The following is a 14,833-nucleotide window of genomic DNA, read 5'->3' as shown; positions in this document are numbered from 1 at the left end:
AACTTTGTGCGTCACCTTCATTAGAGAGCCAGGTCCAGTGTGATTTGCTTCAGGTTTCTTCATACACGGTGTGCAGCTTTTCCATGCAGCACAATTTCACAGCGGCAACAGACAGCCTGGCTGCACAACAATACTTCATACTTGGTCCAGATTAATAATCCTATCATGTTTCTTCCGCCATTTTGAATCATTTATTACTTCTTTGCCACCTCCCTTAGTATGAAAGGTACACTGTTTAAACTGCCCTGTCAAATGATGTGGCTTCATGAAAAAATATTTCAGCAGATTTTGTACAGACATTGTAGAAAAACCCCACTTCATTGCACCTACCAAATGCTGTCTATATCATAGGAGAGTGTAAACTTTCAAAGACAGGAAGGAGATTTGAAGCACCACAATCCAGATACAAGACCCATGTACTTTTTAGTGGCACTTAACTGTTAGACTCAGCTCCAGTTGGGAAATTTTGTCAGTGAATTTGGAAATTAATCTTCTTTCTGTGAATTCATAACATTGGACACCCAGAGCAGATGCTGAATTGAATGATATTATTTCAGTAATTTCAGGGGTACTGCATAGGGTCTGAAACCTACCTATCTCAATTTGGGAGTGAAGACAATTCCAGAGAGAATAGTTAAAGTCACTCAACTAAACTAGCAGTTTGGGAATTGGTTGATGGACCATCCCAGTTTGTTGCTCATTCAAAACCTTCTTGTTTCATTTGGGGAAGGTGGGGGATTTCCTGGGATCTTAGTTTACCTTAGGCAGGCTGTTGCTTTAACGGAGTTTTAGACATCTCTGAGAAAGAATGGACTTCTTCCATTTGGAAAATAATGCAGGAAGCTAAGTTGGCTATTTTAAGATGTATAGACAGGATTGCAAGTTAAATAACTCAAGATCATATGCTTTTGAACTTTACTCAGTGTAATTCAGAACAATGTAGTAAAACTGCATTATTAGCTGAGTATTGATTATTAATTTTTTAATATATTCACGAGTGAAAATTGATCATTGGCAATTGATAATTTATTCAGTAACAGCAGAAGAAATTAGCTGGTTCACATCAATTTAGCAAAACCCATATTTCCCTAAATTTGTACTTGTGACTATTCAAGTGCTTTGACCCTCTCATTTACTTGGTAATATAGAAAGCAAGATAAATATTTGATGGTTAAGGGACTGATTTATGGCTTGATTCAGTTGGGATTGGGGGCTAGGGCATCGGTCCTCCAGGTCTGGTAGCTGGGGCATTTCATAAGAGGACAAGACATTACCCTCAAGTTTCACTTGGTTCAACTAAATGATTTTGGATGGGAGTTCCCAGTAAAACCAGTTGTAAAGGTTTATAATTAGTGATTATACAAATAATTGAGTATGAAGAATCAATGTTCTGCATCCCTAGGATGTCAGAATGGTGATAGGTTTCTGATAAAAATGGTGGGTATTGTATAAAAAGTATAATGTGACAATTAAAAACTGTTTACTTCAGAGGTGTCATTAAAAAGCTGGGAACATAAATCACTAATTTTTAATTATTCAGTTGCTAATTAGTCAGTTGCCAACACATGCTGTTCTTGCCAGCATGGGACAGTGAGCTCAGTTGGCTGGACAGCTGGTTTGCAATGCAGAGTGACGTCAACTGTGTGGGTTCGATTCCTGCATCACCTGAGGTTGCCATGAAGGACTCTCCTTCTCAATCTTTCCTCTTGCCAGAGATGTGTTGAAACCACCACTAGTTGCCTCCACGTGATGAGAAAACAACCCTAAGGTCTGTCAGGATTCTGGCAACTCGACCTTTACCTTCTTGCTAACGAGGCATTGAGCAAGTAAATGAAAAGAATAAGCCAGCAAATAGCACTTGTATCGGCCTGTGAAGTTAACTATATTTTGGCTGGTCTCCAGATAATCCATTCTAAACGTATATAAAAAGGCCTTCTTGTGGTGCAGTGGTAATCTTTGAGGCAGGAATCCCAGGTTCAAGTCCCACCTGCTCCAGAGGTGTGTGTAATAACATCTGAAGTATATGAGAACTCAAACCAAGACTTGTGAAATCAGCATATTAAATTCTACCTGATATTTTCTCATGCATAACATTTCATTATTTATTCATTCCCAATAGGGCAGATTTCTTTTTGAGCTTCCTTGATTTGTTATCTGAATGCTCTTTGATTATTATGATGGTGGAGGTGCCGCTGTTGGACAAAGTTAAAAATCACACAACATCAGGTTATAGTCCAACAGGTTTATATGAAAGTACTAGCATTCAGAGTGCCGCTCCTTCATCGGGTAGCTAGTGGAGCAGGATCATAAGACATAGAATTTATAGCAAAAGATCTCAGGGTCATGCAACAGAAACGATATATTGATCAAACCTAGATTGCTGTTAAGTTTTTCATCTTTAAGAATGGGTTGCAGGTTTTGGTTCATTAGTATGTAAATCTCAGAACTTCTTTCAAGTCACATTCCTGAGATAACTTAAAGTTTTATGAAAAAAAAACCTCTCAGCTCAGACAATTGATTAAAGCTGTGGGGTTACAGTATGCCTGTATCCTAATCTTGGGCCAGACTGATTCTATTTCCAAAGCAGGAATTTATAAAATGTTACATAGATTGACTGCCTGCACATTGTGTGCTTTTTGGAATTACATAGAATGGGTCTGCAATTACAAATTCACCTCATAGACTTGTATATGTATGTGGGAGGGAGGGAGAGAACGAGAGCACAAGAGAAAGTGAGATTGTGGGGTGTCTGAGAGACAGCATGAGTGTGAGAGTATGTAAAAGTGTGAGAGAGAGAGTGTGTGTATGTGCATGTGCATATGAGTGTGCACGTGCATGCGCATGCGAGAGAGTGTGTAGTGTAGTGGGGTCACCTGTAGTGTGACATGAACCCAAGATCCCGGTTGAGGCCATACCCATTGGTACCGAACTTGGCTATCAGTCTTTGCTCGGCCACTCTGCTGAGGAAAAATCAGTCAGATTATTAATGAAGTTCTATTAAGGCCATCTCTCTAACTTGTAAGCAAGCAGAGAGAGATCTGTCATTTACTCAGTTTGACGACTACGTTAAAGTGAAGTAATGTAAGGCGCTCCAAATAGCCATATGAGAAATGGAGCTGGAGAAGGAGAGATCTGGAGGGAGTCAAATTTTGTTCAAGAGATGGCTTCTATAAATGGTTGTGAAACAGAGGAGCCTGAAAACAGGATTCCAGAAAGCAGACTTCAGGTGACAAGAAAAGAGACTTGACTGACATGAGTCATGTCCAGAGATCAAGTTTACACAAGAGGATAAAGTTGAAAGAAATTGCAGATCATGAGTTTAATTAAAATTGCCCTGTGCAGTCTTGTTTGCTAATGGTAACAATGAATGATTAATTTTTGATTTTCCTCAACTGACTTTTAATAGCTCCGACTTTTCATAGACTAAAATTGTTTCAAAAGGAGAAACATCCCAGCTTAAAGTTGGCTGCAATGATCCTCTAACTATAGGTTGCACTATTACACATAACCAACATTCAATCTGAACTGAAATTAATATGCATCAAAATGACTGAAACCAGTCATTCAGACCTGTGTCCACTGCTGGATTGACAACTTTCTGAAAGTTTCATATCTTGGGATGAAAGCTGCCTGAGGATTATCCAGTTTTTTGAAAAAACAAACCATATGGAAGAGTACACAGGTGACAGATTTTCAGCAGAGAGGGTGCAAGTGAAAGAGAGAGAGAAGAAAATAGATTTGTAGATGAGGTCTTGAAAGGTTTGCTCCCTCTTTCTCTCAGATTCTCTCAAACTCACAAAACATCAATTTGGAGTAATATGCATTTGTGGAGAACTCAAGGATACCAATAAATTTTTACACTGCAGAAGGTTAAAAAAAAATCAAGTAAATAATTGTGGTCTCAGGCTAAAATCTAACACTTCAAGGACCCAAGAAATTCTTAATACTATATATTGTAAACTCAGTCACACAGCGCAGAGACAGACCCTTTGGTCCAACCTATCCATGCCTACCAGGTTTCCCAGACTAAACGAGTGCCACTTGCCTGTGTTTGACCTACCTTCCCTCTAAACCTTTCCTACTCATATCCCTGTCCAAATGCCTTTTAAAATATTGCAACTACACATATATTCTTGATTTTTCTCTTTTTGGACTAGACATTATGCCATTTTTACCTTTGTAAATCTGTTTGGTTTTGCATTTTATTATCTTTTCTTGATGGTAGCACATGGTAAAATTCCTCTTTCACTGAAGAAAGCCTGATAATTTGCTCCTTAATTTTGACCAGGCTGTCTTTTAAGTGTGTCACAGCTATTTGCTAAAAAGAACTAAACATCTTTGTTGCACCCATCAAGGGGGTTGAAAAGAGGGGCTGGCTCTAACAGGGATAAATATAAATTACACCCAAGATGGTAAAATTATACCCTAATTCAAGCTAACTGCAAACTTCCTGAAATTCCACGGTAATGCTCATTTCACCTCGTTCCATTTTCTTCTGAATATTAAGAGAAGCAATTGAGAGCTCAAATACTCTGTCACAAATTAGGGTGGGGTGAATAAACTCTTTTGAAAATGGACTACTGTGCAAGACTTCATTCCCTCAGAGACTTACTTTATGATTTTGCAGCAATGCTATATTCTGTTTAAAGTGAAACTCCTGTTATAAATAGATGTGGTGTGAGATTCTCTCAGGATATAATAGGAAGTCAGCTCAGAGCTAATAGAGAAGAAATCCTGCTGTTTTCACGTCTGTAGACATTTGTTGTTCAGACTATGTCTATATTTAACTCAGCTTTAATGTGGATTTATTCCTCTCAGGATTATTACTTAATTGAACAAAAAATTGATAATGATATTTTATATTTATATTTAGAAACGTGATGGACAATTCACAGTCATCCAGCTAGTTGGAATGCTCAGAGGAATTGCGTCAGGAATGAAATATCTTTCAGACATGAACTACATACATCGAGACCTTGCAGCAAGGAACATTCTTGTGAATGGCAATTTTGTCTGCAAGGTCTCAGATTTCGGGCTGTCAAGAGTTCTGGAGGATGACCCAGAGGCTGCCTATACAACTAGGGTGAGTGGACACATCAAGCAGCATTTACTGGCACTTCAACACTATTTTAACGGATAGTGCTAACCATGGCTCAGTAATAAACACTCTCACTTGGAAGGTGCTGGGTTCAAGCCCCTGCTGAGAATCAAAATCTTGGTTGCTTCTCCAAATGCAGCACTGAGGGCAACTGCATAGTGAATTTGGAATGAAAATTATAATGGTGAACATGTTAAAATTCGGTCATCAACAGTCTCATGCTATCAGAGCTCTAAGAAAGGAATGAGAGAACAGGACCAGACAGCTGTAACTAGTATGTTATACAATAGAATGCAATTTAAATGTTTACAGAAACCTCTGAATATTGGAAACAGTCATTCTTTGGTAACATAGAAATGGAGATGCAGCAGACTTCAAGTACGGAGAGTCAGGCTAACTAGAGTAGCCTCAAGAATAGACATCCAAAACCTCAAGGCCTCATGGTCGGCAGAATCCACAAGGATGGAATAACACAGGCATGTGACTATTAGAGCAGGAGCCATAGGACAAAATAGGCAGCAGCATTGATGGCCCCTTCTTTTAGAGATAACATTAGACAGAAAGCCCCATCTTCCCTCTCAGTTGTTCATATGGGGGATAGTGCTGTTTGAAGAACAGTAGATCTCTATAAAGCATTTTGGGTTAAACCAAGGTTGTGAAAGGTGCTACATTGATGCAAGACCTTTCTATCTTTCATTTGAATTCCCTCCCTGCAAAGTATCTAATTTTTTTTTGTAGCCAGCCAGCTCAGAATCCATTCTCAACTGAGGAGATTCTAAGCCCCTGGTTATATATTTTTTCTTTTTTTTTTCTTAAAAAAAACCCCACCCTATCACCTAACTGTGGTGGTGCTTATATTTTTCCCCAGCACCCATTTTGTGTGTGTGCAGATGTGAGACACAGTCAAAGACAATAGGTGTACAATTCTTTCTTCCTGGTGGTGGAAATTGAATAAAGTTACCTTTAGTTTGGAAGCTACAATATCTGGATTGGCCTGGTCACCTCAAAAGCTCTCTGCCTGGTTTTAGCAATCTAAGAAAAAAGTACCCATGAGACGTGTGGTCAATCTGGAGTTTGAAAGTAAGAACCTCCGATTAATTACAAACTTTTTATAAATATTTAATTCCTTGAACTTTTAATTATTCATATCTAGTAAACTGACGTGGACATGGAATCAGAGAACTTTACAGGAGGGAAGGAGGTCATTCTGCTGACAGTACACTGGTACAGACTGGTTAAAAGAGCTGTCCAGTTTAGTCTAACTCCCCACATGTCAAATTGCCTTTTGTGCAATTGGGTTACCAACTCAAAGTGAAGCTGTTACAGACTTTTTTTCCCCCTCTTATAAAGGTAAATACATAGCTGTGGCATAAGGAATGTACTTATTCCTCCACTGTCCACCATTTAAGTTAAAACTGAAGTAACAGCAGGGATGAAGCAGCACTGCTGTTGCATGCCTGCTGTTATTTCATTATTATTTATTCTGCAAGCTACCCCACTGAACCAAAGGGAGCAGCATTCTGTCGCTTGTCAGATCACGTTACCCTTTAGCAGCGCACAGCTCCTTTCTGCTTATGTCACATGCTTTAGTGGGGAAATAGCGAGCTGGCTTAAACTCCCTTATTTTGAAAACCCTTATCTGTTCCTCCCACTGGGCTTCAGCTAGAAAGCTAGTTCATCAAGTGTGAAAACTTTTCACATTTCAGTGTAGAATCCTCAGAATCAGATTCCTTCAATTACTATGGAACCCACTTCCCTCACTCTTTCAACTGGCAAATCTCCCAATTATTCTTCCAGTTCTTTAGACAAATTATTTTATCAGAGTTCTCCTTACTGATCAACTTGTCACACAAAACAATTTCCCCCTCCTTCAATCAAAACCCCTCATTTTCATAATCTATTAGTACACACAAAAGGTTAAGATCAAACCTAGGGAGAGGAATTCACCTTCAACAATCCTTCTGCGTAACTAAAGGCTCTCAGCTCCTGGTAACATTCTGGTAAGAGTTCTCTCCAAGTTCTTGAAATCATTTCCAAAAGGTGGGACTCCCAGAATTGTACACAATACTTCAGATGAGGCCCAAACAACAAGTTACAATGGTTTAACATAATTTCTTTGTTTTTAATAAGCCCCCACTGACAAAGCCAAATATCCGAATCACCCCTTTAACTACCTTAGCACCATTTCTTCACTGCCACTGAGTCAATATTCCCAAATTTCCCTGTCTAATTATGAAATTATATACATGCACAGATAATCATTTTACGTTTATCTTTGCTTACAAATTTATCACTGTATCTCACTTATGCTTGTAATGTGCTTTCAGGGGGGAAAGATCCCCATCCGATGGACAGCCCCAGAGGCCATTGCCTACCGTAAATTCACTTCAGCCAGTGATGTATGGAGTTACGGAATTGTTATGTGGGAAGTTATGTCATACGGAGAGAGGCCTTATTGGGAAATGTCCAATCAAGATGTAAGCAACAAAACCCCATGAACTTGTTTCAACCGTGTGCTGCCAGTTTTAAGTGTGAGACCTTTGTAGTAATGTTGTCTAGCGCAAGAAGGTCCATTGTACTCTTGGTTTAGTCTCTACCAACTTTCTGCCTTCCACCTCCCTGAGAGCGTTGACATTTTGTGGGGATGCAGATCACAGGCTGATCTGATACAAGAGTAAACTTCAACAGTCATCTATTCACAAGCCAAAAGAGAAAATGCTGGAAAACGTCATCAGGTCTGGCAGCATCTGTAAGGAGAGAAAAGAGCTGACATTTCAAGTCTAACTGACCCTTTGTTCACAAGCCATTGAACTAAATGAGACATCACAACTAATTCTAAATTTTATCTGCACTCAATGCCAATGCACCTTTCAGTGTTTCCGAGATAGAAAATTTTTGACTGGTATCACTCTCACTTATCAAGAGACACTGAAAGCAACTATAGCACCCTTATTACTGTTTAAACTGAGAAAACTAAAATAGATTCAGAGATTGAATCAGGGACCTAGCTAGAAAAACTCATTTAGACATTTAATTTGTCTCAAGAGAACCAACCAGAAAAATATCACTTATCTCATCAACCACCACAGATACTTGAGTTCCCAAGTAAGCAGACAGTTGGAAGGCAAAATCTCCAGTGAGAGAAACAACTATAACACACCTAATATATTGTTATTGCAATCAAGTTATTGCATTTTAATCAGTGAGTCAAACAGTGCATTGCATAACAAGTGCTCATTTTTAGTAAATGATTATTTTGAACATCTCGAACGACTGAAGTTGCATTCAGTCAAATGGAATCGTGTTGCCAGACACCGAGAAAGCATAGATAACAAGCCTCCTCTACAATTTGCACATCATTTTATAGAGAAGAACCAAATAAGGGACACCTTAGACAGGATGCCAAAATGCCTGCTTGAGATCTCCAAAGTGGATTCTTTCAATAAACAGTTAAAATTTTATAATGAAAAAATGTGCAAAAGTTAATTTTCACGGAAGAAATTGAGATCTAATGGACCAACAGACCATTTTCATCCCAACTGTGTTGTCTTATTATTTTATATACCTGTGAACAGATGCAACAATTGAACAACTGATGGCTACCAATGCTCACACTACATTGGAATTATTTCAGGTTATAACAAAGATTTAAAACAAAATATTGCAAATACTGGAAGTAAAAACTCAGCAGATTAGACAGCATCTCTGGAATGGTGTCAATACCTACTGGCTGTTTCTCTTTTCATGGATACTACCAGACCTGAATTTCTCCAGCACTTTCTATTTTTTACTTCATTCCAAAGAGAGTTTCCTTCTAAAGCTATGCCAAACGATTTGCATAGGCTGATCTATTTCTTCCCCTCAGTCCATGTTCGTAAAATAATTTGTGAATAATGTTCAAACGGTCAGTGATTGAGATGGTTTCAGTGCATCATTGTTAGTCACTCTGAGAAGATGTATTTTAATTCACAATCTAGCTATTTGTCACAATCCAGCTGAAATATATGCATTACTCCGAATTACAATTGAAGGTTAACCTGTACGCGCTCACTGAAAGCTAACAGACTGTCCCCAAGTGCTGACTAGAATATTTAACATGGGTAATAATTTATTTCAAAATCAGAAAAACACCTCGATTATTCATCTTACACAGTATTCAGGCCTGTTCTATTGTCTGTTAGTTTTGCTTAGCTGTATGTGTGGCCTATGATTCATTGAACCATTAATATAAAGCAGTCCATTGGACATTACTGCAAGGACCAGAGACTATAGGTAACAAACATGTAAATCAGTGAAAGCCAGGGTAAAACTCTTGCATTTTCTGCAGGTGATTAAAGCAATTGATGAGGGATATCGCTTGCCAGCACCAATGGATTGTCCTGCTGTCCTTCATCAGCTGATGCTAGACTGCTGGCAGAAAGCACGTGGAGACAGACCCAAGTTCGGTCAGATAGTGAACATTCTCGACAAGCTGATACGAAACCCCAGTTGCCTCAAAACTCTAGCCAATGATGCAGCTTGGTAAGATTTAACAGATGTTAAATGTGAAAACGGAACGCATAGTTTCAAAGAAACTCACTTTGAGCCGCTAGTAAAAGTTTTCAGCTCCTGTTCACCAGAATTTCTTTTTTGTGTATACACAGGTCAGGCAATTCCTTACAAGATCCATGCACTCCAGACTCATCAGCTATTACTACAGTAGATGAATGGCTTGATGGTATCAAAATGGGCCAGTACAAGGAGAACTTTGCTTCAGCTGGTTATACTACACTGGATACTGTTGTGTATATAAACAGCAGGTACTGTAAGAGTTGATAAATTGCTTTTATTTACGAGGATATTGAAAATAGCACTAAAAGTACATTTGTCCAAGTCAGCATACTTCACCTTTGATTTGGTAACTAATTCCTGTTATACTAACTCCTCAAATGTATTCCTTTCTTCAGTCAGTCATACTGTGCATGATCATAGATGCAGTTCAATGTAATTCCTTGCTTTAAGAAAGAAATAAAAACAAGCTTCACAAAGACTGCAAGAAATGAGGCGAGGGAATCAAAAACTGCTTCGTGAGGCATTTTTGACTAGATTTAACCTGGCAGAGTTTAACTGCAAAAATGCAATTTTGTTTTAAATCCAAATAGGCCTGAGGGGCAAGCCTTTTGATTCAACTCTTTCCAGTTGGTTCTGTTATTATGAGCAGCTCTTTTCTCCCCATCTGATTTCTTTTTGATCATCTGAAGATGGCATTTTGAGATTAGTTGGTTAACCAGCTGCCAGAGAGAGTAACTAAGTCTTCATAATGACATCTGGTTAACCAAAACATAATTCAAACCTCAATTGCCATTAGGCTTCATTCTGCCTTGACAATTAGCAAACGTGTTTACCAAGGTATGTTTTTCATTGCTTCATCAGAGAAAAAGCAGTATATATTTGAATATTTTAATTACACAAAGCTGCTAATTTGTAATGAATATTGTATGGATGAACGAGTATTATTCACATTAAATGGCTTCCTTTGAAGAGATTTCTCTTGTTGGGTTCCAATTTGACTGTACATTTAATTTAAGACAAGTATGTGCTTTCTGTGCTATTTTTAGTGGCCTTGATGAACAAGTTTGAATTTTGTAGCAAAAGGAAATGCACACAACAGATCTTCTCCCTTAATTTTTCCATAGTAATAGGCAGAGTGGTGCAGTAATAGGCAGAACTACCTGCAATCTCCAAGACATGTTCTATTCCAACCTTTTTAATTAGTTCTCTTCTATATAGAATGGCCAGTTGTAAATATATATTACGTCCCAGAAGAACTTATTGTTTTGTAGAGATCGGTGATTAAGTATACAAAAATGATAACTGTTCCATGCCAAGACAATCTCTCTTCGCCATATTCCTGAATTTTAGTTTGCCTCACTACGCCTCATGCAGTTTTACCTCTAGAGACTTTGTAACTCCTGAAGGTGCAAAATGAAATAACAAGCCATAGGACCGAGGCAAATTTGATTTAATTGACCGCAACTTCAATCACCTCCTCCACCTTAGCACAGCCATTGGAATGGTTTACAATGCAAACAAATACATTTAAATGATCAATATTGATTTTGGGAATTAGAGTATCAATATGTTTTCTTTTCAGTGCCGAAATCTTGTTTCAATATCCCCAGATACTCAATGAAAAATGGGAGTATGTATGTGTGTTGGCCTAATCAAAATATGCATATCTTTGGGAGAAACAGTAAAGAAATGATACGTCTTATTATGTCACTCTAACTGATCTTGTTTTGGTCAATATCTAGTGACCTCTGCAAAATTGGAGTGACAATAGTTGGACACCAAAAACGGATCCTGTGGAGCATTCAGAACCTTCACACTATGGCCAACCAGATGCATGGAACACACATCCAAGTGTAACAGACTCCTTGCAACTAGACATTGTGAGTTGGACTCTTAAACGGGGGGAAAAAAAAGAGAACCTACCAAATGCTTGGCTTCCTTCCTCTTGTTAACAGCTCCTTTATCACTGGTGAAAACTAAACAGCTTATCGTGAGAACACACGTGCAGCATTCGTACAGCATGCGACTGTCCTTGCATTTGAACAAAATAATCATTATTGGCACATTCCATTCAAACTTTTTTTTTGTGAAAGGAATAGATAAGTGTAAAGATAATGATGAAGGTTTACTGGAGCAAATATAGTTTCCAAATCAGAGATGTTCTTGCACTCTATTAGAGTCTATATAATAACCAGCAACAGTGAGCTATCTCCTATTTATAGTTCTGTTTATGTTTTATCTGACCACTTCTGGAGGCTGCCATCATTACCAGTTTGAAAGCAGCCTAAGATCACAATAAAGAGACAACCCACACCTTTCCCATTGATGAAACAATCTGCTGACACCCTCTGTCAAGAGGGAAACACACTTAGGTCACTGGGATTACACTGGAAATCCATCCTTGACGTCAACTTGAATTGATAATCCCCAATTACCCATTGACTCTCTAATTGAACATAGAAATATCTACCAAAACTCAAAAGATTTTCATTTATCTATATTCACTTTTAAATTAGGAAAACACGGTGAAGACAAAAGGCACTGACAATGAAGTGTGGAAAGAAATAGGTGGTGAACTACTAGTTATTGATTAGGCAATTCAAGTGCAAACCTTGCAGCTTTATTATTGAGTATTGGATTCCCCCAATTCCAAATGAACCAAACAGCATATTAACTGACTGAACAAAGTGTAGGCTGCAGATGATTTCAATTTCTGACAACAAAGGGAGAAAAATGAGCCCATGGATTCAAACCAACATTTCCAACTCTGTCAAATTCCCAAAATACAGTTTGGATGCCAGTTTCACCAGGTTGTGCTCATTTCCATTTATTTTAAATGAATAGACTGAGAAAAAAATTGATAATGAGGGGAGCTGTCAAAAAAAATGGAAATGAGCCAGGATCACAATACATATCAGTGGGGATTTGGACTCGACTTTCTGCTTTAAATCTCAGAGAGGTGGATTACAACTTTAGAGCCAATAAAAAGAGAAAACTCTGATTGGATCATTAAAAACAAGACTAAATATTTGCCCTCGGCATAAAAAACACCCACCTACGAATGCATGTTATTTTCTCAGCAGGTACAAGATAGTGCTTTATAATATGGGTGGAGTAGTTAACATTAGATATATATTGCACACTTGAAACAATAATGCTCTACCAATAGGTTTACATTTATTTTTATGCTTTCCTCCATTTACTTTTGGGTTGACTGAATGTACAAGGGGAAAGGGCAGATTATTTGGTACTTTGCCAGCCTCCAGGCTGTGTTAAATCTGAATAGATGTCTGTGGGAATGCACACTGAAAATAGGAAAGATGCAAAAATTGAATTCACTCAGCCCTGCAGTCATTTCAGGCATGGTTTCCTCTGGATTCTAAAGTTATAAACATTATTCATTTTTAAACACTTTTACATCACCCCGTGCGATATCGCACAAAGATGGAGTCAGGGCATCAAATAACCCTTTGACCATGGTTTCAAGAAAGTTAAATCTCTTCATCACGAAGTTTGGGAGTGTGGATGGCCTTTCTGTTTCATGTTGTCCTCTCACAAACCAGCAGAGAAATGCCAGAGTTCTATTCCATGCCTACTCTATTAGCACCAGAACATCTATTAGATTACAAAGCAGTCAGGACTCAATAGAAAGACTGAAACTTCAGCTCGGAATTGCAGGGACTGCTTCTGTTCTGCAAAAGACCTCTTAACCTGTTTGTGGCCATCATGAGACGTTATGAAATCTGCCTCATACATGGAATAAGCTCAGTTCCTGTTTCTGTGTATGAATCACAGAATAAATGCTAGAACCTTCAAAAGACTCTTATGAATAGAGTCGAAACACAGCTCTATCAATGAACAAAACCATCTAAATCGATATCACCAGCCACATTAACTCGTTTAATTACATTTATAAGAAACACTAAAATGCCAAGAGTACCAATGGAACATTGCAAACTTCAGGCTGTTGTAAACGAAATAGAGAATCATACACAAGTATGAAGTTTACATTTTAATAACACATCTGTGTTTGCCTCAATTTCTGAATTGACATTTTCGCAGATCGTTATTATGCTGTGGTTTCAAAATTATATGTCGGGAGATGGTAGTTGTTTGCATTTCCAAGTTAGATGCACATAATAGGCGGAGGTAGTCTTCCTTTGTTAAAACAAAATTCTGAAGTTCCCTGGCCTTAGTTGGTCCTGTAGCTTATCATTTCCAAGATTACAGAAATGAAATGACAACATCCAGAAGCAAATTTCTTATGACCACATTCTGATAGACTGGAACAAGAAACAGGTTTAAAGAAAAAAAACACAATGACAAATATGTTCAAGGGAATAGAATACAACAATAGCATATGTTAGCATCGTCTGTATAATAAAGCTTATGCCATATTTGTGTGCAGGTTTCCAGCAGCAAACAATGATAACTAATTGCATTTAACTCTACATGTTAGACATTTGAACAAAAAGTTGAAAATTACTTTCAATATTCTTACAAGAAAGTGGTCATTTTGTTTTACATTAAAGCAGCAATTAAACATATGGCAGTTTTGATACCCACGAGGAAGCTGCTATCTCTGGAATCTTCACTGGAATCTAATTGGCGAGACAATAAAGTGATGATAATGTATAAACGTGCATATAAGAAGGTCCACCAGCTGCTGAGAGCACTTAAACATGAAACTTTCTGCAGGATGGCCAAGGAAGAGAGCGCTGAAATCCAGTGGAGTGTTTGGCAATCACAACATCTTTTCCTGCTCATTGTATAACTAAACTGTCATCATATGACCTTCTAAACCAAACATGAAATACTGTGATTAGTGAATGGCTGCACATTCATATCGTTTGTAGGGATAAGATGAAATTGACGTGTGGCATACCTCTCACTATGGAGAAATATACAACAACATTGGCATTAAAATAAAGAATGAGTGAGAAGCTGTTGAAGTAAAAGATACATATCGAACCGTTTAAAGAGGAAGTAAGATGGTGAACTGATTTCACTATGTGTTCACTTGTTCAGTAACTCCAAGTGGACAAATTAACAGAGATATTCTTCAATGTAACTTTACTTGTGTCAGACTTTAGACAGCCTAAACGCTAAATACAAGAGTTTTTTTTTAAACAGAGCAAGGGTGCTACCATTTTGTAATAGCACCATGTTGATGGTAGAACGAAA

At 38.0% G+C, this 14,833-nt stretch overlaps 1 protein-coding gene across 4 annotated transcripts in view; it reads left to right on the top strand.

Moving 5' to 3' along the window:
- Positions 1 to 14,393, top strand: part of epha4b (eph receptor A4b) — a 341,474-nt gene extending 327,081 nt beyond the window's left edge. For 2 of the 4 annotated variants that reach the window (XM_043701926.1, XM_043701929.1), the window contains 5 exons: positions 4,874 to 5,083; positions 7,426 to 7,575; positions 9,426 to 9,619; positions 9,742 to 9,897; positions 11,392 to 14,393. In XM_043701926.1, the coding sequence (XP_043557861.1) occupies positions 4,874 to 5,083; positions 7,426 to 7,575; positions 9,426 to 9,619; positions 9,742 to 9,897; positions 11,392 to 11,506 (825 nt within the window). In that variant the 3' untranslated portion in view covers positions 11,507 to 14,393. The remainder of the gene's footprint in view (positions 1 to 4,873; positions 5,084 to 7,425; positions 7,576 to 9,425; positions 9,620 to 9,741; positions 9,898 to 11,391) is intronic. The other 2 variants (XM_043701928.1, XM_043701927.1) reach the window with 2 other exon arrangements.
- Positions 14,394 to 14,833: the final 440 nt, after the last annotated feature.

The sequence above is a fragment of the Chiloscyllium plagiosum genome, chromosome 13, assembly GCF_004010195.1.
Source record: "Chiloscyllium plagiosum isolate BGI_BamShark_2017 chromosome 13, ASM401019v2, whole genome shotgun sequence".
NCBI lineage: Eukaryota > Metazoa > Chordata > Chondrichthyes > Orectolobiformes > Hemiscylliidae > Chiloscyllium > Chiloscyllium plagiosum.
The sequence above is the reverse complement of the archived record's forward strand: the minus strand, read 5'-3'. Positions and strand labels throughout refer to the sequence as shown.